The 27480-nt window shown below is 38.8% G+C and overlaps 1 protein-coding gene across 3 annotated transcripts in view; it reads left to right on the top strand.

Annotated features, from left to right (window-relative positions):
- The window catches only part of RALGPS1 (Ral GEF with PH domain and SH3 binding motif 1), a 78984-nt gene that overhangs the window by 44993 nt on the left and 6511 nt on the right, over nucleotides 1-27480 (top strand). For all 3 annotated transcript variants that reach the window (XM_039384673.1, XM_027727052.2, XM_027727054.2), the window contains 11 exons: nucleotides 403-540; nucleotides 2229-2322; nucleotides 8620-8687; nucleotides 19870-19996; nucleotides 20875-21026; nucleotides 22265-22316; nucleotides 22605-22685; nucleotides 24811-24916; nucleotides 25952-26044; nucleotides 26219-26324; nucleotides 27323-27414. In XM_039384673.1, coding sequence (XP_039240607.1) covers nucleotides 403-540; nucleotides 2229-2322; nucleotides 8620-8687; nucleotides 19870-19996; nucleotides 20875-21026; nucleotides 22265-22316; nucleotides 22605-22685; nucleotides 24811-24916; nucleotides 25952-26044; nucleotides 26219-26324; nucleotides 27323-27414 — 1109 coding nt within the window. The remainder of the gene's footprint in view (nucleotides 1-402; nucleotides 541-2228; nucleotides 2323-8619; nucleotides 8688-19869; nucleotides 19997-20874; nucleotides 21027-22264; nucleotides 22317-22604; nucleotides 22686-24810; nucleotides 24917-25951; nucleotides 26045-26218; nucleotides 26325-27322; nucleotides 27415-27480) is intronic.

Below are 27480 nucleotides of genomic sequence, written 5' to 3' on the forward strand. Positions count from 1 at the left end.
TGTCTTCGAGCAAAGTCAGCCTGGAGCCAGAGCCAAAGCTGCAGTAATTCCTTCCAGCAGTGACTAGTGGCATTGCAGGGGGCTCTGGCCATGTCCCCATCCTCACTCCACCAGTCAGGGCAGCTCTCACTCTCTTTTTTAGTGTCCTTGTTATGGTCCTGCAAATTGCTCATAGTAGGCATTAGCCTAAGTGCACAAAAGCTTTTCTGTCCTTTTTTAAGAGGTGTCATAGAACTCAAGCAGTAATTATGGAATTTTTCAATATGCAAATGCCAAGGTCTCCTTTGTTTAATGGGTCCAGACCACAGTGGGAGTAAATAGCTGCTGGCTGTTATTAAGAATTATGCAACTATTTCTGTTTGAAACACTGGATCAATTGGTTGATTGATTTGTTTGTTTCAGGAATTTATCTCTTGGATTTAATCTACATTGATTCTGCATATCCCGCTTCAGACAGCATTATGGAGAATGAACAAAGATCCAATCAAATGAACAATATCCTCCGAATAATAGCTGATCTGCAAGTCTCCTGTAACTATGGTTGGTAAATTTGGTTATGCCTATTAAGCCTTAGCTAAAATTTCTTTAGTACAACATTGTGAAAGCAGTTTTTGGCCCTTAGTAAAGGCAACGCAAGAGGCTAACGTTGGTAGAGTTGGACACTGACAAGTGATATAGCTTCCACTCCTGTGAAGCTTTGGTCTTACCAGTAAATTGGGCAGATAAATATGTATTCAAAACTGTAAGAGCTATGACAGAGGTTGCATAGAGTTTACTGCTACATGTGGGCTACAGAAGACGTACTTTCAAGTGCAGCTATTGCATTTGTGTTATATTCCATTTCCACCAGAGGCAATTAGAGAGAATTATTTTAATATTTTCCCTTTACCGTGCAGTAGAAATGATGAGTGTAGAATGTGTCATTTCATTATAATTTTGTTGTTAACATCCTGATGATACATTTACAAAATGAAATACAAATATTTCAGTCTATACAAGTTGTTCACTTGTGTTAAGCTTTTCTGCGTACGTTGCTCCTGGATGAAGTGATGAAAATGAGGGCTAGTTCCTTTTGTTAACACGATTTTACTCTAAAATTCGTTTCTGCAGTTCTAGCCTGCTAGTGAAGCCGTATGTCAAGAAATGTGCTGAGTTTGGGGTCTTGATGAATACTCGGCGTGCTTTTGGGGACTTAGCATGACTTTTCATTGCTTAAACATGAAACAAGCTGATAGGCCTTGACAGCAACTCTACAACTGAATAAATTCAGGACATTTAAGTGCTACAGTTTTGGAGAGTTTAGTAAAAAAAAATGAAATGTTAGATTGTGAGAACACGGGGCGAAAAATTAACTGTGTATGCTGAAGTATCCAGCCCTTGTCCTTTGGTATTATTGTCAACTTTGGTATTTTAAAGTATTTAAAGGTAGTGACTAGCCATAGTAATGTATGATTATGAATAGCTAGATTATTCAGAAGTCATTTTCTTGTTGTAAATTTCATTTTGTCTCTGAATACTTTGAATGACAAAGAAACCTCATTATTTCAGTGACCCTTGCCTTTTGACAGTTTTGGTATCTTCCTGCAGTGCTATGCATTGAGTGCTTTCGTTAAAACCAGGATGAAAATTAAAATATGGCCTTGAAGAAACAATGTTCTGGAATAATGGGTGCCTTTAAAACAGTTGTCTTGTCTTTACAAGAGCATGAAAGTTAAGTTAGGTACTACGAGGCATATTCCTGTCCATGCACCCTGTGTTCAGGGGTTCTTCTGTCATTCTGAACTTAGTGTCTTTCATTCTTGGTATTCAGCATTGTAATTTTTAATTAATTATTTAATAATTTTTAAGTCTCTTCAATTCTTGTTCATAAGAGAACCACTAATAGCCGTGGCTGCAGGTTTTGATTTTCCCCAGAACAATGAGCAAAAATTCTAGCAGAGTTTGCAGCAAATAACTCTTTTCCACCTGTAAGACAACATCTAATAAAATCCATGAGCTTTCCTGATGATTAAGTGTATCTTTGTTTTGTTTTACAACTGAGAGCATCACTGTTGCTCCATCTTTAACATCTTAGAGTCAAAGTAGTATTTCTGCCTGATTTATTCCTTAGGAAAGTTCAAATTCTCTTGTTTCCATTAAGGTAACCGTGAGAACCAGAAGAAAAACCTGAAACAATAATCAATTTTGGATGTTCATCTTCTTTGTTTGTTTGTTTGAACACTCCACAGATCATCTTACAACACTCCCCCATGTGCAAAAGTATTTGAAGTCTGTCCGTTACATTGAAGAACTTCAGAAATTTGTAGAAGATGACAATTATAAGTAAGTACTGTTCTTTTCTTCAGGCTTTGGGAAATTTAGAGGAAAGATCACTTGGTTCTTAGTTTGGTTAGGAGCTGAACAAAAAGGCCTTGGCTGAAGATGTTTTGGAGCGTTTCTACTGAGTAAAATCCAGAATCACAGTCTTCCTTTATGACTATAAGCAGATTTACAAAATGAAATGTATTTGTAACAGTTAAAAGTAGATGAAAATCTAGTCTTTATTCTATTACATGATGGTCGTATGCTGGGAATTTTGTTCAGTAACCCTAAAATCATCTCCAAGATTGGCTCTCTGGTGTTATGAATAATACATTAAGAACATCTACCAATTTCAAATAACTATTTTTAATAAATTGGTGCTTAAGATTTGGAGGTTTAAGTTTTGGGGGTTTAAGTGTGTCAAACCAATGCTTACAGAAGACCAGGAGAAGAGCTAACCCGCACAATGGTTTGATGTTTTCATAGCAAAGTTTATCTGCTCCGTGGAATTAGAATTCCTGCCAGAGTACTGATGCATGTTCTTCCTTTTCACATCCCATGACATTGTATATGTTTCACATATAGAGACAACATTGTGCAAGAGATGCACATTGACCATGAGCAGTGCACACAGCCTTTGAAAAGGTCAGGCAGACCAAGACATTTGTTGAAGGTAGTCTGAGAATTAAATCTCAATGTTAAAATTTAACACATGGTCATTATTTACTAATTTCCCCCATACTTCCATGCTTCATTAAAGTAGTGAAGATAGAGCAAAATTAAACTGAGTAGTCATTGGTAAAGGTGAAGACTTGTAGTTAGGATAGGCTTTACAGCCCTTGGATTGGATTAAAGAAACTGGTCATGTTGTTTAGTTTGATTTTTAGATGGAGTTTCCTATTGACGCAAGTGTTTATACAATAGCTTTTATGAACTGTACTATCTTAGAAAAACAAATTAAGGAAATGTTTTCTATAAACAAATGATATTATGACAATATTTGGAAAAAAATGCAAGTAATTCCATTTTAAATTTTAATATTAATTTAACTTTAGCAGCAGCCTTGCTGATAATGCTGTAAGATATTTGATGTATCTTAAAGATCATTTAGTACTTTTTCTTTTGATTTAGTTATTTGTGAGACTAATTCAATCAAGTTGAGCAGTTTTCTTTCTAGGCTTCACTGTGGCAAGGAAAAACTTGACTAAAGTCACAAATGGTATCAAAAAGAAGGAAAGATTAAATTCTTACCACAAGAAAGTTACTGCAGCTTACATACATTGGAGAACCTTGATCTTTTTCTGCTGTATTTGTTTCGTCAGACTAAAGCTTTAAATTAAAAAAAACCTCTATTAATTTAAATTCATCAAAACTCATCACATTTAACCTTAAAGGAAACTCTCATTCCTCATCCATTTTTGCATTTGGTAAGAAGCTTTTGGATTTTCTTTTGAATATTTGATTTCACATTTTCCTCTCAGTTTCCCCTAATGGATCTTTAGTTTCATAGCATTTTCTAGTCCCGTGCCAGAAGAAACTTTAAGCCTAAAAAATGCAGAGTACTAAGTTTTTAGAGTGGGAAAGAATCTCCTCTCTCTTCCTCTTTCCAGTGACTGCTCTTTTTGAGCCAAGGACAGCATTAGTGCTCTCTGCAGAGATGTATGTGTGACCTTTGGCATGAAGAACAGAACTGTCACACTACCAGGCTGTCAGGGAAAGAAGCTTAGATAGTTGCCCTAAAATGTATTGGCAGAATCCCAGCACACGTTTCACCAAATGAGAACCTCAATTACACTGAAAAGGAAAATTTGGCAGCCAGTTTATATAAACAGAGCTTTTCTCTACAATTTTTTGTGCTAGTCCAATTGCTTCCTTTAGGTTCATGCTTGTCAGCAAGTAGGAATGCTCCAGAAAACCCCTGACAATGATATCATACCCTAAAAATAACAGATCTTTCTTGCGCAGCCTATATACTGTTTTTTTGCAGAAGCTGCCCAGTTATAGCAGTATACAACATTGTGGCACCATGCCGTATCCTTTCCTAACCTGACATGCCTTGCAGCCATTCCTAAACAATCTTTTTGCTGACCTTTTGGTATCATTAGGCCACTCCTTTTATTCTCCACAGTTGTTCTTTGAGTAAAACCAGTTTTAAGATTATTTTTTGTATTACAATGTTACTTGTCTGGACAGGAGAGTCAGGATTGGAATCCTGTTGTGTAAGCTTCTACTATACCTATCTATACCTGTAATTCAGTCCTTCAGAGCATATTAATTCAGTCCTTCAGAGATATTCCAATATAGTAGTAAGATGATTTATTGAAAAATCAGTTCAAATTTAGGTTCAGATAGGCAGGATGCTACTGGAAAGCATCCGAGAGAAATTAATAGGCAATTAAAAGGTTATACTGACTCCTAGCAGTGCTGGTACTCTAGAATTGCGAGCTGCACTGTGTTAGTTCTAGTCCTGTGGGAACGGGAATATTAATACTGATAACAGTGAACCTTGGCCACAGTCCATCTTAAAAAGGCCTCCCAGGCAGCTCTAGTCTCTGGACCTTTTCCACCAAGAATTGTGATCAAAGGCAGGGGGAGGGGAAAACCTTCACTGTTAGTCTGAGATGCATACTGATCCCATGGCCACATGGTTCAGTAGCTATAATTGTGGCTTGACTGCCTCTTTTTCAGGATACAGAGTAGAATCATAGAATCATGGAATCACTAAGGTTGGAAAAGACCTCCAAAGTCATCAAGCCCAACCTTTGAACAATCACCACCTCATCAACCAGACCAGAGCACTGAGTGCCACATCCAGTCATTCCTTGAACACCTCCAGGGATGAGGACTCCACCACCTCCCTTGACAACCCCTTCCAATTCCTGACAGCCGTTTCCATGAAGAAATTCCTCCTGATGTCTAACCTAAACCTCTCTTTGCACAGCTGGAGGCTGTTTCCTCTTTTCCTGTCCCTTGTTCTCTGGGAGCAGAGCCCAACCTCCCCCTGGCTCCACCCTCCTGTCAGGGAGTTGCGGAGAGCAAAAAGGTCAGCCCTGAGCCTCCCTTTCTCCAGGCTGAGCCCCCCCAGCTCCCTCAGCCGCTCCTGGTGCTCCAGACACTTCCCCAGCTCCGTTCCCTTCTCTTGATGCACTCCAGCCCCTCAATGTCTTTTTGCAGTGAGGGGCCCAAAACTGACGCCAGGATTCAAGGTTTGGCCTCACCAGTGCCCAGTACAGAGGAACAATCACTACCCTGGTCCTGCTGTCACACTATTACTGACACAAGCCAGGTGCCTTTGGCCTTCTTGCTCACCTGGGCACACCTGGCTGATCTTCAACTGCTGTCGACCAGCACCCCCAGGGCCTTTTCTGCTGGGCCGCTCTCAAGCCACTCTGTCCATCCCCAGCCTGGAGCATTCCATGGGGTTTTTGTAACCGAAGTGCAGGAACCAGCACTTGGCCTTGTTCGTCTTGGCCTATCAGTGCCTCCTGCCCAGATCCCTCTACAGAGCTTTCCTGCCTACCAGCAGATCAGCATTGGTATTGTCTGTAAACTTATGGACTGCGCACTCAATCCCCTCATCCAGATCATCAGTAAAGATGTTAAACAGGACTGAGCCCAAAACTGACCCCTGGGGAACCCCACTAGTGACTGGCCCCAGTTGGATGTGGCCCCATTCCCCACCACTCTCTGGGCCTGGCCATTAGCCAGGTGTTTCCCAGTGAAGAATGCACCTGTCCAAGCCATGGACTGCCAGCCTCTCCAGGAGAATGTTGTGGGATTCTTGAGGAGCTTCCAGCAACCTAATGTTGCTGAACCTCCTGTTGTAGGATCTACTGTTTAAATGCTAGACAGGCAACCAAAAATGTTTCAGATATGTCAGACCCATTTTGTTTCGTATACAAATTGTGGTCAGAAATTGTGCCCCGAGGGACAGCTTTGAGGACTGCACTGCTTTGTTGTGACTAACATTGTCCTTGTCTCAGCATTGCCTTAAATCTGATAGCAGGTCATAGCACTTCCCCTGATGTACATATTCATAGACAGTATTTCACCTGTGCTGTTTTTCAAACGTGCAAAAGCTGTACTGAATCTTAGACCTTGATATGCAGTAAGCTGACGAAGTTGGTACAAAATGTAAAGTTAGACAAGTGATTTCTGGCCTTCTCGGGGACGTGACGTAGTCCTGCTACACTGGTTCTAAATAATGCCTGATTCTGTAAATAGTTGTCTGAAATTATAGACTGGACCTGCTTAATGAGAACAATTCAGTTCAGCATGCTTAAGAATAAAGCTAGTTTCTAATCATTATGTACAGATTTAAATTCCTTTTATTCTAACAAAGCAAGAAGTTTTCAGGAGGAATGCATTACAAATCACATCACCGTGAAAGAAAGAAGCGATTTGCTTACGTGGACTGAATTGCAGTCATATCTCTTTGCAGTGGGCTGATTAGACAGATGTTTCCACAGTGACCAAATAAACTGTAGCTATTGCCTGAGAACTAATAAAGCTGAGTAACTTACTTGATAACAGGGTAAGGAAAGAACATCAGAAATGAGCTCCTCAAAGCTGGCAGAAACTAAACATGCCATTTTCACATATGGGGAAGAACAGGTAACATCTCCCCTGTACAGACAGAAATAGAAGAAATCAACAATTGTGGAACAGTGATGGGTTAGCAGGAGGAGGGGTTGTCTGCTTCTGTTTGGAGAAAAACTGTGAAACAAGTTGAAACGCATGTTCTTCTTTGCCTAAGGACTTTGGTTTGTCAAATATGAGCTAACCTGGTAAAATGAGCTTAATATCTAAATTTTTCAGCATCTGTATATGGCACAGTTCTGCAGGAGATTATTTATGAAAAAAATATAGAAAGCTTTCTATGCAAAAATCAAGCTCACAGCATGGGAACAATAAAGCTCTAATATAGTGAGGAACAGATCACCCTTAAAAGTGAACAAAGGAATAACTACTGGGCAAGGGATGCAACTGGAACATTTCTACAGACATGGAAGATAAATTCACCCAGTAGGGCCCTGTTTACAGGGAAGTTCCCCCTGTTACAAGGGAAATTCTTTTGCCATTTTTCCATATTGAAAGAAATTCCCACGTGATCAGCATTTGAATCATGCACTTGTATTGTTGTAACTCTCTCATTGTTGGCTTCTAGGAGAGTCATGGTACTGCTTCCGAGTCACAGAAATCATGCTTGCAGAAAGAAAAGGTAGCCTGGAAAGGAACAATTGATTCATTACCTACTTGAAATACATTACTTTGGGTAGTTAAAAGAATGTAGTACTATCAGAAGAATAGAAATTCAGTAACATGAAAAGTGACCGTACGTTTGTTAACTGACTTCACACTGAAACATAGTTGACAGTGTTTGAATACTGTGAAAAAGAAACTGGAAGGTATTCCCCATAAACAGGGTAAGAAAAATGATAGTTGGGCCATACATGATATTTTGAAATGCTCTCATAGGTTCTTTCCCCTGTCCCTCTGCACATTTTTCTGTGCAGTCAGAAAGCCTTTCCTGGGTGCACAGTTGAGAGGTGCTCGAGATCTCCACAGCTGCTGCGTGTGTGCAGTGCTGTGCAGTGACAGCAGCTATTTCCTTTGGGGTTATGACTATTCCGTTAAAACTTACTTAACACTGTAGTCCTCCATACCTTTTTGTCAAACTGTGTGTACAGAGTAAAGGACCCATGAATGTCAAGTGCCTAAACTTGAGAGATGGCAGAAGTGACGTGCGGTGGGAGATGGAGACAGATTGGAGTGCTGAGATAACGCCAGAGCGAGTGAGGTCATCATAGAACACAAGGAGTTTGGCAGAGTGACATATAATATTTTCTTCCAATTATCTTCTTTTCTATTAAGTGTTGGTAACTTGGTTACTTTTCTGTAAGTCATAATAACTAAATAACTGTTTCTGAGTGCATGTTTCCACATGGTAACAGCGTAAATTCACTTTCATGCTCGGAGGGAATAAAATGTTTGCTGTTAGGTTTGTATCTAAATTATTAAGTTTTTAGAGGGTTTTTTTTCCAGGTAAAAGACTGTATGAACTTACAGTTTTACACTGAGAGGGAGGATAAAGTAACAATTTCCCTTTTTGTTTTCATAGACTTTCCTCACTGCTTCTTTCTTGGTTCTAACAGATAGTGATTTACTTTGAAAAAAATTATTGTTTTGTTACATCACTAAATAAATAACTATACTTCCAAGAAAGTAAAATTCCTACTTAGCACTGCCAAAATAATTACTTTCAACTTTTATTGAGAATTTTTTTTTGTTAATTTCTCTAAAAACTTGTTTTTCCAGATTGTCTTTAAGAATTGAGCCAGGTAACAGCTCTCCTCGACTGGTTTCCTCCAAAGAAGATCTTGCAGGTATAAAACATTGTTTGAAAACTTGAGTAAGGAAATAATTTAATTACAGACATCCTTCACTGAAGTGTATGAGAAAACCCAGAGGTACATCAGTAGCATGAGTCAACAATAAGAATTGCTGACTTATTTAGAAACAGTTGCAGGTCAAGGGATGACTCAGGGTGTTTGCTAGCATTGGAACAGATGTCAGATTGTGGAATTTTTCACAAATGCTTGTATTTTCATGATTATTTAATAAGTGATGAAAAAAGGGCCGTCTTTCAGTACAAACAAATCAGTGCAGTGAATAACATAGGAAATTGTCCTTTCAGATTTCTGTGTGATCATATAAATTTGAGACAATTTCATTGTGTAAAGCAGGAGAACAAAAGCTTTGTAACAGCTTCTAGCAACATCTGAATAACTGTGGTACCACCCATAAGTTGACCAAAACTAATCTGTTTATTTCTATGAACAGACTAAGCAAACATCAGACTGTATGAAATGTACCTACTGCTATAGGAGCCATTATCTCAAAAGCTGTTCTTTTTTAATCTCTTGAACCTGAATGGCCAATTTTCTGTCTCATTATGTTAAACCACATGCGAACGTAAAAGACTTACGGGGTCCAGACCACATCTGACAAGCAGTTTCATTTGGCATTCAAAGTGTCTTTTCTTCTCACTGAATGAGAGAAAGAAAAAGGAAGATACTAAATATGAAAGAAAAAAAAAAAGGGGGGGTTTCGTCTGCCTCCCAGGTCTTCATGTTGGCAGCTGTCAAATTACCATTTTTTTATAGGGAACCTCTTGTTTATCTCAGGAGTGTGATTGCTATTCCCAGAGCTCAATAAACAGTTGACCTGGTCTTCAGTTTCTTCAGGAAGGTGCTTTCCCTCTTCCTGCTCAATGCTCAGTATTATTAATTGTTGTGGAATAGGAATAAGGAAATAGTTCAGAGGAGAATTTTTTTTTATTAGGTGAGTTCAAATGTAGTTGTTAATGAACACGTGCATTTGAAAGTTTACTTCTCTGTAGCAGCCATCACAGTGCTGTGCTCTGTGTCTGCAGTTGGAAAGTTGTTGATACCTTTCCAAGGTATCAGGCTTCTGCTGAAGTACCAGACTTCTGCTAAGCAGTGCCCACAGCACCAAGGCTGTCTCTCTGAATTCAGCCCCCTGCCAAAAAGGCCAGTAGGCTGGGTGTGGACAAGATGTTGGCAGGGGACATAGCCAGGACAGCTCATTCAAGCTGCCCAAAGAGATATTCCATACCATATGACTTGCTCATCAATGAAGGCTAAGAGAAAGGGGGGAGGGAGGCATTTGTTACTAAGGCATTTGTCTTCCTGAGTATCTGCTGCAACGCTTCGGTCAGACTGTGGCTGCTCATTGCCTGCTGATGGGAAGTAGAGGATAAAACATTTGTTTGTTTGTTTGTTTGTTTTTTGCTTCTGCATGCAGCCTTTGCTTTTCTGTGTTAGATTGCCTTTCTCTCAACTCACGGGAGTTTTTGTATCTTATTTTCTTTGCCCCATCCTGTGAAGGATGGAGAGTGATGGAGCAGCTTGGTGGGTACCTGACAGCCAGCCAAGGTGAACCCACCGCATCATGTCATACTTTCTTTTGCTTTTGTGATGATTAGCTTTTTCACACTAGGAACTTGAAACTAAGTCATTGCCTCTCATTACATATTTAAAGCAGACATATGAGTGAACTTTTTTGTTTTCTGGCTTTTGCTTTGTATTGCTCATGTTGACATGCTCAGTATTTGGGCTTTGATGCTAACATTTCATTAGGGTGTTTATGGAATTTCTAACTTTGGTCATAGCAGCATAGTATGTGATCATTGCCGATATTCTGATTCTTAATCAAGGTCTGAGACTTTATTAGAACTATAAAGGAAGACAATTAAAAATTCCAAAGTTGGAAACAGGAAGTGTGAACTCGCCTGAACTAGGCAAGTAATATGGCATGATACTGCCTTGAGTTCAGCTGGAGTCCACAAAATAATGATGACAATGTTCAGTAGTACCTACTCAATTGAATATGCGATCATGTGGTATCTGGCAGTATTAAGAGAGGATGAATTTTCCCTTCTAAGTCTGCAGTGACCCTATGTGCTCTGTAAGGTTGCTTTGTTGAGAGTGAGAATTAATGTGATGACTAGAAACCAAGTGCTGACTCATTCCTATTGCTCTGTTTTTCTCTTAATATTTCCTTCAAAAGCTTGACCAACTTGTGGGCTGCTGTATTTCTTGCTCAGCTAGAGAGTTTTCACTTACTGCCAGTTAGACAATGAATGCCATCAGCATTTTCTAATACTGACAGGAATTTTTCAGTGACCTGCACCTATGTGGCTGCAAAAATGCTACTAAAGGGAATCCGGTGTATTTTACTGAAAAAACAGATTTATTTCTGGAGAAGGTTAGTTAAGTAAGGTCGCATGAATTTAAATTGAAATTTAACTAAGCATGAAGGCAATAATTTACTGTATATTCCACAGCATTAATAAATAGAAATATAGCCATATGGTAGTCTTAAATAATTCTGAGCTAAAATACTCAAGTATCAGTAATGATATATTTGACCGTGGAGAATTAAAAATAGCACATTTGCAGGTATTTCAGTCAGTTTTATTTGGTTTCAAATTATAGTTTGAGATTAATTCCACTTCAAACGTTGTGCATCATAAGTAAGTCCTTTGCAGTCAGCAAGCTGTAATGATAATAGATGATCTCAAAGGGCTTTGGGCAGCAGTTTAATGTTCCAGTCAATAGTTTAAGTCATGTGAGTCTCGTTATAGTAATTTTAAGGTAAAATAAAGGTTCTTGGCCCATAAGGACAGTCATCAGTTCAGTTCTCTCAACAATCCAAAAGTTAATATGTTCCTAATAGCAGTTAGTCTAGTCGAGTTCTCCCTGTGACATGCTGCATCCTCACACAGGTCGGTGTGTGTTTCCAGAGACAGAAAAAAACCTCAGTATCGTTGGTAATAATTCCAAAGTCCATAATGGGCTTAAGTGCAGGGAATAGTGTCATGTTCATGTCCTAAAGTATAATTGTTTGTGTTCATGATGGAAATGGATTTTACTTGCCAGCACTGCGACTTTATCTTCTACTGAGTTTTCTCTCTTTCGAAAGAATATTAACAGTTTACCCTAGCCAGGGACATTGTGGTTTTCTTTTTTTTCCCCCTAAAGTATCTTTATGAGTGTTGGGCTCAATAAAAACAGTTAAATCTACAGTATTTCTGGAAAGTACTGGAGAAAAACCATGTGTCCATTTTCCACTTTGTTTGCCAACTGGTTTTCCAGTAAATTTGAACAGGAGGTAGGCATCTGATTAAAGTGACTGTCTCACAACAAGCTGTGTTTTGTATATTAGTGGCTAAGAGAGTCTCATTTAATTACCAATGCATATATAATTGTGAATAGTGCTTTCACAGGAAGATTTTATATCTTCCATGATGCTGCAGAGATTCTTGTCTCTTGCAAACAGCATTTAAAAAGGAGCTTTAAGCAGTTTAGCTGAATGCTTTCAGGAACTGTGTGATTCACACAGCTTCCTTGGCAGCAACTTTTCATTCTGCCTTGCTGTGGTTTGAGAGAGAGAGAGAATGTAGCTGGAGAGCTTATAGTATGCTAACTGTTCACAGTTTCCAGTTGAATTAGCTGTAAAAGACATCTGTGTTCCTGCAGCGTTGGCTGGAAGGTGCTTGGCATTTATGGTACGGCTGTTAGGTTGTTTTGGAAGGTATAACTCAATACATTTTCCCAGAACAAAAGAAGATTTAATGCAATATATGGTAAATAAGTTAGTCTTCTAAGCATCCGAAGTTCCTCAGAATTCGCACACATCAGGAGATAAAACTTTATGTATGTTCTGTATTATCATGTTGCTTTGAAAAGTTTAGGGCACAGTGCTAATCGAAATTTAGAGAGTGGATACTCATTCTCTGAAATATACCATGTTTATCCTGTCTTGGAGAACAATATAAACAGTTAAAATAATATTAAAATAATTATCCAGAAAATTGTGTCTAATAGTAAGTGAATCAAAGACCGATCTTAACGATTCTGTGATTTTTAACAAACCCCTTCATTAAAGTAGCATCTAGCATTAGAGTTAGCAACAGCGAGGCCTCCGCTGTGGGTAGCCCTTATTTTGGGGGTTTTGTTATGCAGTAGTCAGGGATGGACCCTCACCCCCTCCCTTTTTTTTCTTTTTTGTCCCCCAAGTAGGTCTTTTTGAGCCATCCTACCAGGATAATGGAGTAATTAATCTGAAACAGGTATATTCTCTTCTTTGTTATTGGGGTAAAATTCAGCCTTTTGTGCTGTGTCCATTCAGCTTTGACAGGTAGCTCATAAACAACTTTTAATATGTATTTTAATTACTTAGAAGAGGTAAATTTATTGGATGTGGAGTATGTGTTATGTAGGAGTTGAAAATGTAGAAAGAGAAGAAAGAAAGACTGGGATGTTTGCACATTTATAACTCTCTGAAGTAGGTATACTACACTGGTGATACCTCTGCAGCAGTCCCAGAATTTTAGAATAAAACCCTCCCACCCTGTCGTTTTCTGTGTAAACACTGAGTTTGACATTTAGTTTTCCATTTGTTTTACTGGTTGCTTTGGCAACTAATAAATAGTTTGCGCTAAGTGCATTAGCAGCCAATCATTCTGTGGAAATGAGGATTGTCTAATTCTTGTGCAAGTTCTTGGCCATTGCTTCATGTGCAGTGTCTGCTTTTCTTACACGGGACTTAAGGTAGAAATGGAAGAACTAAGTTTTCCTTACATAAATTTACAGACTGTCCAGGAAACTTTGCTCTTTCATTTCCAATCTCTTCTTCTGTGATACTTTCCAGACAAATTTTTACAAGTCACTGGAGTATTTTTGAAACAAATTAATACCAGACAAATCTGTGGGATTCACATGTTATCAACCACTAAATCCAACCGGAATTAATGTACTTGGGCTTTTTCCTTAGTATACCAAAGGTCCACCAAAATTGTAGAAGCATTTTCTATCAAAACAAATACAAAGTTTCCAAGGAGAGAATGATCATGCTCAGTTTTTAATTTGATCACTTTCTATTACTTTCTGTGACTTCCTTATCAAAAAGCCTAATGTCCTAATTCATTGATGCTTATTTTAACTACCAAGCTGTTACTCCCAAGGAATGCTATGAACATGCAAAACAGCCAGAGGATTCGGTGCTTTTCTGTGCTGTTTTTTGGGGGTTTAGTTGTTTTTGGGTTTTTTGGGTTTGACTCTTTTTTTCACAGCAGTCACCTGAAATAGTTTTTCTGTAAAAAGTTGGGGTTTCTTTTAGGAATTGGTTAATGTATTTGGTTGAACCCAAACTTCACAGTTTCCCTGCAGCTAGGCTCTCACAATGGGTATGTCTTCACTGCCAATCTGGATGTCACCCAAGCCCATACACTGCTGTGCAGATCCAGCTGCAAAAAAAGTCAACATTTTTGCTGAAGTGCAAGTCTGGGTTTTGCATGTTCCACTGGTGCAGAGTAAGTAACACAAATGCTGACAATTAGTGACACCTGAAATCAGAAGTATCACTTCTACCCAGGAAACATTTGAAGGAATTAGACTCAGGTGTGCAGTCAGAAGGACCTGTGTGTGTGTGTGTGTGTGAGAGAGAGAGTGAGTGAGTGAGTGAGTGAGTGAGCGAGTGAGTGAGCGAGCGAGTGAGCGAGCGAGCGAGCGAGCGAGGTTTTGGGGAGCTTGGGGGAGCACAGAGAGGTGCAGCCAAGGACTCAAATTCTTGTTCTTAGTTTGCTCTTGTCTGAGAAGCAGCCATAGCAAACACGTCTCTTACACGTTCTATGTGTTAGTAGGCTTTCATTGAATTGTAAAGCAATACTCTGAAAATTAAAACTGTTCTTTTACAATAGCTGTCATTCTAGATTTAATTTTTGGGTGTCATTTTTGATTCTGTGCACAAAATTCTTCTTAAGTTCTTTATTGTGTGTTTTGTGAGTAGGTCTTTCTCTTTGAAAGTTTTAATTATCACCCACTGACTTTGGTTACAATGGAAACAGAACAGTAAAAATTTACAGCGAAGATTTAACTAGAGAGTCTGTGACTTGGAATGTCTTTATTAAGTTTTAGAAACAGAGCTGGTAAGTATCAGTTTTATTTCTTAGCTGCTCACCAGAAAATAGTGAATAGTTGAGACTGTTTTACCTTCCTGAAAAATCCCTCAGTTCTTCATCATATAATATGCAACTCATTTTCAGTTTTCTGTTTGCATGTCTAGTACTGGTTTATTGATAGCTTTCTACTGGAGAAAAATTGTGAACTGTAACTCCCTCACTCTGTTGCTTTTTTTAAAACCTCTGGAGACTGTAAATGTTCACATGTTTTACTGAAGGATTGCAAAAGTAATGTTCATTTATAACATTTGAAGGATTATTCATGGAAAAATTATGCAAAGGAAAAAACAGTGAGATCCTTTGGGATATGTGTAAACTTTTCCAAATGTTCTTGCCACAGATCTCAGAACAGCACTCAGCTCACTCTGATGAAGTTGTCTCACGTTCCCTAACACAAACAAATTTTTAATAATGTTTTAATATTTTTATAATTTTTTTTGTGCATGTCAGCATAATCTTGAAAATGATGCTGAGAAATAATGAAAACCAAACTAACCCTTGTTCATGCCAGCTGACTGGAAAATCCTACTAAGAGTGCTTTGTCTCCATGAAAGGCAAAATAACAGAATAGGAATCATGGTAACAGTATGCACTAGGAGTGGAGCCAGGAGAGTAAAGAGGAGAGTTACCAGTAGCAGATGACTTCACTTATTGGAAAAAAGGGGCAAAATAACTCCATCTCAAATGAATTTAAATATTTGAATTTTGTTATCAGCAGTATTGGGCATAGCTTCCCCAGCTAATTGCTCAACAGTCTGGTATGTCCATGAACATCCCTTGGTGCAGTTTTCATCAGTGTCTCACCACTTATCCTCTTTGGCATCCTTCTTGGCACAGGCTCTCTTTGTCTCTTACCCCTTTACAGAAATGGGGTCATCTCCCCTCTGCCCCTTAACTCATGCTGACACTCTCTGTACCCTACACTTGCTGCCCTGAGAGTGCCCAGCAGCACAGATCCTGCCTGACAGAGCTCTAAAATTCACCATTCTTCTTCGTAAACATTTGGCAGCAGAGCAGATGCAAAGACTTTGTAAAGGTTTTTACGTTCAAATTCTTTTTATCTTAGCGAGGGTTAACAGAGCCAAACTGTATATCTTTCCCTCTCTTGCCTTGGAGATGAGAATATGCAGAACTACACTGAGTATGAATTAGAGTAAGTCGCAGAATCACAGAATGGGGCGGGTTGGAAGGGCCCACAGTGGGTCATCTGGTCCAACCTCCCTGCTTCAGAAGGGTCATCCCAGAGCACATGGCACAGGGTTGTGTCCAGATGGTTATTGAATGTCTCCAGTTTGGGAGACTCCACATCTTCTCTGGGCAGCCTGTTCCAGTGGTTGGTCAACCCAGGCCCATTTCCTCCTTTCCCAGGACTGTTACAAGCAGTTTTGGTTGCCATATATAACAGTAAGGAAGCCAGGCTGTTAGCTTAGGTTGTAAGGATCTTCTACCTATTTCCACAAATTCTGTCACCCTTGACACATTTCACCTTAAGCCAGGCAGTATTTTTACATGAACTGAAGTTTTGTTTCCTAGTACTATTTTCAATCTGAGATGTGCAGTCCTTTTAGATATACGACTTGATTTTTAAGTAATTGTTTTTTTAACAAACCTTTTCTGTTCTGAAGCTATCCAGGTAATAAAAGCTCTTTCTTAAATCAAGTTATAATGATCAAACTTTAAATATTTTTGTGTTGCATTCATATTACTGGAAATTTCACTCCATGCTCCCCAAGCGGGGTGTCTAATTTGAAAAAAAAAAGGGAGTGTAGAGTGAAACCTCTCAAACAGTTCTTTTCTTGCTTGATGTGTTAATCCTTTTAGGTTATAATAGCGGTAACATTTGAACCTATCTCAAGTCAAATCCAGCTAACTTTGATTTTGTAATGGCTCGATTGTGTAAGCACCGGACTTGTTATTTTGCTGTTCTTTCTCTAGGTAAAGTGGTTTTGATGCAGTCTCAGGCTTTGTGTCAATATCAATGTTTTAGAATCAAAGTCATCAAATAGTCTGCTTTCAGCTCTGTGACTCTCCACAGTGAGAAACTTAAACCTTTAAACTATTATGTATTACAAAATTTAACAGTTATTTTTACATGTGGCACGGGGTCTGTGGGAAAAAGCACTGCACTGTACTGGTATTCATTTAGGACTGTGCCTTAAGATACTCTTTCAGAGGCTGTAGTTTCAGCAGTTTGTTAAACATAATGATTCGGTATCACTCAGTGAACTTAGAAGAACTTAATGTCATACACTTAAAGAACTTAATGCAAATTGGGATTTAGAACTGGCACTAGAAAGACCTGAAGGACGCAGCAGGAAGCAATATAAAATGAACAAATCTTGCAGCTAATTTAAGGGACAAGCCTTGGAGTAGCCACTGTTTATGCTGAGTTTCAGATTAAACTCTTACTGACAAATGCTCATAATTTTCAGGAAAATTCTTTTTCAGCTGCCACTATCTTCATACTGGGTCTCAGTTCCAATTTATTTTAAGCTTCTTAGCTGGTAATAAACAGCTCAGTAGTTCTAATTTTACTGTTCACAAATTGAAAAGTATCTGATGGAAAGGCACTACAAACAAAGCATGTAGAGTGCTCCTCTTTGGGAACCTAGTCCATCAGAAGGACTGGAGGTTTTCAAACTTAAGAGCTTGTAATAATTTCTGAAACTTCTGAATGCATTTGTTTTGTCTCTGCATAAATTTTAAAAATTTAATGAAAACTTGCGGTAGAAGACTTTAGTGAAATATATATTCTTGCTATTAATGCGGCAGATAAGATTTTCAGATCTAACAATGAAATATGAATCCATACACTTTTTACACTAAACTAGGCATCACATAATTTTGCTCAGATTCATACTTTTTCTGTTCTAACTTGTACTTAGCCTCCATGGTAGAAAGGGAAGATGAACTCTGTTGGTTTCAGGGAAGAAGCTTCCAATATCATATTACGGCCCAAATGCATAAAAGTTTTAGTTGAAAATACAGCAGAACATTGTACTTGGCCCTTTCCAGTCTCCCAAGTGTGTGTCACTGGTTGAATCTCTGGATCAAGTAATGATTGAAAGTGCATTTTTTAATGTGGTCATGTGGCCATTTAACATAAGACCTTCTCTGAAGGCGCAAATGCCAGTGACTGATGCTACTGGTGTCATTTTTCACATGTGTGTGATGGTAGCAAAGACAGGCAGACAAAAATGCTATTGTATATAACTTGGTATATAGGAATAAGGTAGAAAACAGGATTAAGAACTGTTTTTTCTTTTTGTTCTCCTACTAAATTGATGACCCAGTGAGTGATCTTACTGAAGTTTCCTCTAATGAGCTTGTTCTTCCTCTGTTGCTAGAAGCAGCTTCCTATTTTTGTTTATCCTGAGGCTCCCTTCATTGTTAATTAAACAGCACCATGAACAGTTTGCTCAAATGTGCAGAACACTGTGGATTAAATTTTTCCTCTTACTGCTAGGGGAAAAACCTTTGCAATTCTTCGTAGTTACGACCCAGTTTGTGGTGAAATTCCAGAGTCTAGGCTATGGGGAAATAAAAATACAAGTAATTTGTAATTAATTTTTATATTTCATACAACTTGATACGGTGAGTATGGATAGTAAATCGTCTTGTGTTTATTTGTATTATTTTTTGCCTCTCACTGGGAAAAACTCACTACTGGTTCTCCTATTTCTTCTTATGTCTCATTAATCCTCCGTTCAAGGCAGAAGAAGTTGTTAAATAAATTCTGTGCTTGGGGAGAGATGGAGTAGCCTATATAACAGATAGAAACATGGAATATCTCAAGTTGGGAGGGACCTATAAGAATCACTGAGTCCAACTTCCTGCTCCTTACGGGTCTACATAAAACTAAATTATATCACTAAGAGTGTTGTCCAGACGCACCTTGTACTCTGACAGGTTTGGTGCCACTTCTCTGGGAAGCCTCATCCAGCCGGTGACCACTCTCTCAGAGCCATTTCTGTTGAAGGTGTACCTTTACATCCTGTTGTCAAACTGTGCCCTGTGATGTTGAGGGTTTATTTTATTTTTTTTTCTTCTGTTCCAGTTTATCACTTGAGGTCAGACACTTCTGTAAAGATTCTGAGGATAATTGCATGTGTTTTTTCACGTCACAAAGTTTCTCTTAAAGGGCTGTGGTTAGAGGTCAGAAGCTGACTAAGCTGAGGTTGCTGAAGCCTCCAAGAAGTGATTCTTTTAACGTAGAAGAAAGTCTGTTCTGCTGCTAGCTGGACTGTACCAGGGAAAAGATATGGGGCAGGCAGCCATTTTCATGACCACTTTCAATCACAAGCACCAGTGCCATAACTATGTGTTTAAAAGTGAAATCTCAAGCCAAGAATAGCATTGCATTTACTGAGGATGGTGATAGGTTGTGTTGCTCTCCACTGTATGGCAAAGTTCACTGCCAGCCTTTGGTGAACAGGATCAAGGAACTGGAACAAGAACATTTCATCCATGTTTTCTGTGAGGCCTCATAAAATCTGTAAAATGAGTGTAAGAATGATTGCAGTGAGACATCTCTAGGGCTCATAGATGATTGAGAAGTAATGCATTTGTCTGGCCATTAGATAAATTAAAAACCTCTGCTTTCTCTTACATGCTCAAACTATGAGTCAGTATGAGCAGATTGTTTAGAGTTTATTCACAACATGAAGTTGTGAACAAAATTCAAAACATGTGTGAACATTCCTGCTCACACCCGAAGTACAAACTGACTTCATGGTTCTACATATTACACTTTGGCACATCCAGCTGTTGTAAGGATGCCAAGGTTTTTTGTAGTTCATTGTTAAAAGTATGAGCAAAACTGTAAAAAACTACTTTCAGAGAGTTCAAGCATATAGAGATGAATTTATAACAAAAATGGATGGTGTAACCCTGATGTTCAAGATACAGTGCTTCAGAAATGGTGCCTTTGGGTTATCTGTAACAATTCATTTTAAACATACCAGCCCACAAAATTTCTGGGGTTTGCACCAGTTCAGTGTTAAATGATCTTTGTCTTTTAGGTCCGTCCGACATGTCAGCAATTGTGAAATTCAGCAGGAGACCCACGTGTCCTGATGCCTCAGTAGCAGCAAGTTTCCCTACGCCTCCTGTGCCAAGGCACCGGAAGAGTCACAGCCTGGGGAACAAGTATGTACTCCCAGCTATCTCAGCTTGGGCAGTTTAATGCATCACAAATGTTTAAGATAGCAGCAGAACAGGTGGTATTTGTCCTTTCATTTCTTGTATTGCAAGAGTGCGTCAGGCTTTACGGTGTATTCTCTAGGTTTTCTCTTGACACTTTGTTATTTTTGCTTACTTTTTTTTGCTATTCTCTGCTGGTGCCAGGCATTGGCAGTACTTGAAAGCTGCATATCCACTTTGGTCTATGGATTCCTGTTGTGCATAACTTTTATTTGTTTTCTTTTGTTTGTTAAACATCTTGCTGATACATCTAAGGAAGCTTACTAGCTTGGTACACCTTATTTAGGGAAGGTACACCTTATTTTTGCACTGTTTTACCCAGGTGCTATGGATTAGAAACATTTTTCTCTACCATTTACCTAGCTAAGTGAGAGCACCTGCTCCCCAGTTAAGGTTTCAGCATCTACCAAATTTCACAATTAAGGGGTTAGGGGAAGAGAAGTTCATGTGACTTGTCCCAGGTCACGGAGCGATGGTGTGTTAGTTCAGCTTAGTGAAAGACCACCAAGCAGTGACTTAGCTGGATTCTCCTTTTTCTACTTTTGCTGCCACCAAGGGTGTTCGGGTTTTGTACAGAGAGGAGTCAAAAAACTTAAAACTTCCCAGCTGCAGAAATTTAATAATTGTTATTGACAAAGAGCAGTAAAATCTGAAACTTGTATTGGTAGTCAAGGAGCATCTGTACAGTAAATGGTACCATTTAATTGCCTGCTTGTTAATATCCTGCTGATGAGGCAGAGGCTGAGTGGAAATACTGTGAGCCAAGGGTGGCTGTTGGATGACATAAGAGAGGTTTCATGTTCTTCTCTTCCTCCCTGTTCCAGTATGATGTGTCAGCTGAGCGTCGTGGAGAGCAAAAGCGCCACCTTCCCGACAGAGCGGCCGCGGCACCTGCTGGATGACAGTGTCCTGGAGTGTCAGAGCCCCGCGCGCGGACACGCGCCCAGCGTGCGCCTGGCCAACGGCCTCTCCAGAGGTACCGGCACCCCTACCCTGTCCCAGGGCGCTGGAGACTCACAGGGATACCCAAAAGTAGGGAATTAAGAAGGTCATTAGCAACCATGCAAAGACTGGTTGCTTTCATGGAAGAAGGTAGATCAGAACTGCTGCCCAGATACCTGTTGACATTACCCCAGCTTTCTTCAGTTGCCCACTGATGGTTTTGGTAAAAGTGACACGAAGGAGGAATGGTTTTGTGGATGCTTGGTTTGTGACACAAAGTGTTTGTCAGACTTCACCAGGGAAAAAGCAGGATATATATTTTGAAACCTGCCTTTTCACAAAGAAAACTTTAATTTTAACTATATGTTTTAGAAGATGGGAGAGTAGTTTAGCTGCGCTCTCTGAGACTTCAGAAGAAATGTAAAATGCACACATTATGATATTATAATTAATAAAACAATTATTATAATAGCAACAGTGATCAAGAATCTATTCTAATAGCAACAGTGATCAAGAATCTATTCTAAGCATGAGAAAGCCACTTTTTAAGTGACTCAGGTTATTTCTAGAATAGGAAGTAGACTCTGAAAGATAGAACATTACTTGACCGAGAGTTAGACACTGAGATGATCTTTGCTCTTCTGAAATACAGGCACAGCTCACTGTGCTAAAACTGAGCATTAGAAAATCAGTCCTGGGCAAATTAAAACTGTGAGCTAAATAGTTGTGCCAGGAAAGGAGGGACAAATTGGTCATAGGATTGGAGGAGAAACAGGAACTGTTGCAATGAATGCCATCATATTTATTTGTCATGACTCCTAGCAGCAGCATACAGCTAACATATCCTCTGTTACAGGTGTGCTTGCTTATTGAAAACAAACAATGATATAATGTCTAATAACTTTAATCAACTTACAGATGTTGTGGTAGAAATATTGTCTTACAAAGGAACTGGATTTTATGTTCCTGAAGTGCTCAGCTTCTGAAGGAAAAACAGCAAAATGAAAATTAAAGCATCATGTAGATGTCTGGTATTTAAACACAGCAGTAATGCGAGTTATCAGTGAGATATTGTAAATGGGGAGGCTCATGTTAAGCCTCTTCCAGCTAAAGATTTTACCATGAACTCTAAACACTTCAACTTCAAAACATGACTTGAGTAAGCAATTCCATGGTACTATATAAAGAGTATTCTGGTGATCCATATACATTGGCTTTGTATTTTCCCATGGGTGGTTTTCTTACTCCTTCTCTGTACTACTCTCTTTCTAGATAGCAGTGAAAGCTCAGAATTTAGTGAGGAGCTGCCGTCAGGGCTTGAAAGGTGAGTTAGTCTTCATGTACACTCACTGAGCACTCTGCAGACTTAGCTAAGAAATTCACAAATGGTCCCTGACATAGGTAAGCCCTAAATCAATAGTTATTTTTATCAAATTATTATAGTTAGGAAAACAATGGCAAACTTTTTAAAATAAAGCACTGTAAAGGTTTTGTGTTTTTCTTCCCGTGGACCTGAAAAGATTGGAAGCTATCTCTGTCATGTTTGCCAAACCCTAATTGTTGAAGTCTCAGACTAGAATTTCCCTCATCAGATATTTGCATTCACAAACAGGGGTCGTTTATATGCCACACTGGGTCCTAACTGGAAGGTACCGATCCGGAATTCTCCTAGAAGTCGAAGCTGTGTCTACAGGTACAGTTCGGGTTCTGCCTTGCTCCTTGTGTGGTGCTAAATCCATTTGGGTCTCTACGCTTTCCTAGAAGCATAATGTATTTTGTGTCCAGATATCTTTGTATGACCGTAACACCTCACAGGAGTCTCCCCTTCCTGCTTGTAAAAATTCCTGTTAATGCTAAAGCAGGTATATGGCCCATTCAGATGAAATTCAGTTTAGCTATTGATTTAACTCATTATGTAGCTATTGATTTAACTCATTATGTGTGGATTCTGTTTTGCAGAAAACTAGGCTTTATTTAGGGGTTTATGACATTACAGTAGCAGGTTTGTCATGAAGGCCATCTCTGCCTCCTGTAACAAGTAATGATGTTAGAAGGATACTTTTTTGACCTTTTCTCACAATCTATTTCCTGATTTGCAGGACAACTACCCATAGCATCTGTTTGTGTCAGAAATCTATAGTATGAAGTGTTTATTTTGTACAGTAAAGAGGTGTTACCTTGGACCCTGAGTAACAGAGAGAATATCTGCAATGGCATATGTAGCAGGCATTCCCAGTGTTGCTAGTCATTAAGACATGGACTTTTCAGGAGCAAGTAATCCATTTACAGACCAAAGAGAGGTGACACGGAAAATTGTAGGTAGTTTGAAGGATAAAAATCATTGTTTGCATCCATACCAGACCTGGACTTGGTAAATTCTGTGGCAGTGGGAGATGAAGGTGTATGTATGAACAGTAAAGAAAATAGGGCCCTGAAACAGTATTCTGCAAACACTGTGATTTAGTTGGAGTTTAAATACAGTCAAATTTTATTTTGTATAAATTGGTTTGCTTCAGCCACTGTAGAAATATTGATATAATGTGTAAATGTAATTACACCTGCTTTACCTGAGCCAGTAACGTCTGATAGCAGCACAAGTTAGACAGGAATAAAAACACATACATTATAAATTAGTAAAGGAATACATTTTGGAATGGTAATTAAGCTATTATACCTGCTTCTGGAAAATACTCTCTTAACATGACCATGGTAGATTTGTTTCAAAAACATATACAGGCTAGAAATATAAATGTAAGGAGATAAAAATGTGAAACCCTAATAAATTCACAAAGAAGAATTATTCCCTAAAATACATTTCTTATGTTTGTCCACCATCAGGCAATTCTAATGCTTGTGTTCATTCTTCCAGTTCTGGGATCTTCTACTGCCTCCATCAGAAATACAGAACTGGCCAGAATGCACATTAGCACAGAGCAGGCGGGTCTGTGCAATGGGGGAAGATGCCCCTGCCAGCTGGAAGGGCTGTGCTTGTCTAGGGATGATTACGTATGTCACCTGCACCAGCATGTGCTCATACTCATTTGGGGACAGAATAGTTTTCTTTCACAGCTGAAAGGTAGATCATACACGTCCTTTTCCTTGTATTCATTATTAGACATGATTTGGTTGGCTCTGATAAACCTCATCGGTGCATATGAGAACATAAGTGTTGTGATTCCATGTCAGTGAAGAGAGGTTAGCACAGATAATTCTAACAGATCATCACAAACCAATCAGTGTTTAGTTGAGACATTGTTAATGACTGTTTGCATTTCGAACTTTGCCTGTGCTTGGGCTCTTCCGTTGTAGCTCTTTCTCTCTGTTGTATGTGGGAAGCTCTGTGTTCATCCTGGAAAAGCAAAAAAAATGTTAATCACTGTACAGTGAATTATTTGGCATTTTTATATGTAGATTTCCAATTAGCCAAGGTAGTTTAATTTGATTTAAAGTTACATTTGTGGGAGCTCCTATTAACAAAATTTTAAACTGTAAATTTTCAGAAATCCAGATAATTTCTGTAATTTACTGGAATAAAAAAAGAAAATTGCTTGTTTTGCCTTTGACTTTGGGCTTCAGTACTTATTCTATTTTTTTTTTCATATCTAAGCCCCCAGAATAGAACCTTTTGTTGATTTGCTATTTTGCAAAAATCCTGGTTCCTATTTGATAGCTAGGTTAGGAAAATATTCCAGAGTCAAGTGTCAGATGATATAATATATGTAATGCAGTGCAGGACAGATATATTTAGAGCTAAATTATATTGCTTACTTCTTGTCCTTATTTCCTCAAATACACAGAACAATGTTTTGTCTTTCCAGCCCAACAGGCACCTGCAGCTGCACAGCAGGTGGTTCCACAGGAATCATTACCATGGAAGGGCCATTAAAAAGAAAAACACTGCTCAAAGAAGGCAAGAAACCTACTGTAAGTGATTCTAATTATAATTTTTCCTATGATTCTAATTCAGTAGTGGCTGGTTTAATTTTCAGGATTAGATTAAACCTGCAGCTTGATAACATGCAAAGCAATGTTTTTATTAATTGTAAAGTAATTTTCTGATCAAAGTTACAACCAGGTTATAACAAGGTTGCAAGTCATGTCTCTGGCTGTAAGAGCAGGGCAGGGGTGAGCAGCTGTGTAACCAGCAGGTATTGTTGTGAGGGCAAAAATAAATCTTGTGGCACTGCCTGACGACCTGGAGCATCCTGATATTTTCCAGCTAAATAACCCTGACAAAGGTAAATGTTGCAGGATGGGCATTGTCTACTTTGTCTGCAGTATATTTCTGTGACAGGAAATAAGGTAATCTCTGTTAATGAGTTTGTAGATTACAGAACTTGCAGTGGCAGTCTCATAAAAGACTAAAGAGGGAGATCTTCAATACAGAATTTTCAAAGAAGAGTACAAATGCAATTGAACATATTTCTACAGTATACTGTGGTACTTCTGTGGTATCGCATTGAAGTGGAAAGGCTGCAGGGCACCCACCCATAGCACAAAAGTCATGGCAATTCATACTTAATCTAAATTTGTGGGTTTCACATGGTTCTAGTTCTGTGCATTTGGTAATTTTTTTGTTTTCTGTAGAGTTGATTGATATGTTTTACATGCAACTCTACTGTTCAGAGCTAAAAGATTTGAAGAATTGCTGAGTTGTCATCTCAATAAATTTTATTGATTAAAGTCTGAGATCTGTAGAAGGCAGCACACTATTTTGCTCTGAAACAATCGGTCCTGATGCTTTTATGAGATACCCAACTTAGATGGATTGTATTCACAGCCAGCCATCCAAATTTAGGTAGCTGGGCTGATTTACACCAGAAGACACTCTTTATCTAACTCTCCATTCCTTGCTTCTGAAATTACCTTTGGTAGCACTGGGACTTGCTTGTGAATCGATTTTTGAGATGTTAGAGATATGCAGAGTTTTTCCTCATTTTTTTTTCCTTTCTGATTCAGCTCTCCTCATGGACTAGATACTGGGTTATGCTTTCAGGATCAACTCTTCTGTATTTTGGAGCAAAATCTTTAAGAGGCACTGAAAGAAAACATGTAAGCTTTAAATTTATTCTAAACCCCAGAATTGGATATGCATAAGCAGATCTGGAAGGGTGTTGGAAGTGTACTTTCTGTTCTGGGCTAAAGCATATGTTTGCACAACTTTTACAGTCAAAAGTTAATCCCTGCTACAGTCTCAACTGTGATTGACTTGTCTGTCTCTTCCAGTATAAATCTACACCTGGGAAAAAGGTCTCCATTGTGGGCTGGATGGTGGCACTGCCTGACGACCCAGAGCATCCTGATATTTTCCAGCTAAATAACCCTGACAAAGGTAGGTATTGCAGGATGGACATTGTCTGCTTTAATTTCTGTGACAGGAAGTAGATTAGTGTCTCTTAATGAGTTTGTAGGTTACAGAACTTGCAGTTGCACTTATTTAAAATACTGAAGATGGAGATTTTCAATACAGAATTTTCAAGGGAGGGTACAAATTAAATTGAACATATTTCTACAATAGGCTGTGGTGCTTCTGTAGTGCCTACAGAGGTATTGCTTTATCTTGACAGTTACTGCAAGTTTTGCAGAAATTCCCCAACCAGTGAAAAAGACTGCAGCATGTCCGTGTGTCCACATACTCTCATCTCCAAGTTTCTGAATAGCTTCCTTAAAATCAGTCAGTATCAAATCTTGACTTACATTAGGGCCAATTAAAATATCAAACCATTTAGCAAAATAAGCCTTTTAAGTAATTATTAAATACTTTTTAATAATTAATTTTGAGGTGCCATAACTCTTTTCCCATGATTAAACTTGAAAAACTTCAAAAGACGAGGTAGCCCCCTGCAGTTATATATTGCACTTCGAGTGGTTACTTACAGATTTTTGAGACTTCTTTCACTTTTCATGTTTTCGGGTTTGGTGCTGGATATGGATTTGCATCTACTGTATGAAGTGCATGATTGCAGGAAACAATTTGCATGGGGACATTGAAGAAAGCTAAGTTTAGAAATAAGAAAAACTTCCTAAGAAGTCTTAATGAGAAGAAAGCCAGGCTTAAATTAGATGTGACCTAAGTCGTCCTTTCTGTGGCTATAATTTGGCCTTTCTGCCTGTGAGACTATATATGGTTCTCATACTTGCTTCGACAAGGATTGTTGGATAAACATGCCTCACATGGGCTCTGTTATATGAACAGCATCATATCTGAGCATTTGAGGTGCAAATTAATTTAACAGTTTACTTCAGGACTTTGGCTTCTGCACAGAAATCAGAATCCTGTGGAAGTACCTGTCTGCAAATTTAGAGCCTTTGATTTTCTTATTTTTGTAGGCAATGTTTACAAGTTCCAGACTGGCTCAAGGTTTCATGCAATATTATGGCATAAGCATTTGGATGACGCGTGCAAAAGCAACAAGCCTCAGGTAAGGTTGTGAAACTTATTTCTACCCACTTTTTCATGTTTTACAGAAAATCCTTATTAGAAAAGG

The sequence above is a fragment of the Pipra filicauda genome, unplaced genomic scaffold, assembly GCF_003945595.2.
Source record: "Pipra filicauda isolate LSUMZ 115617 unplaced genomic scaffold, ASM394559v2 scaffold100_size2392355_pilon, whole genome shotgun sequence".
NCBI classification, from domain to species: Eukaryota; Metazoa; Chordata; class Aves; order Passeriformes; family Pipridae; genus Pipra; species Pipra filicauda.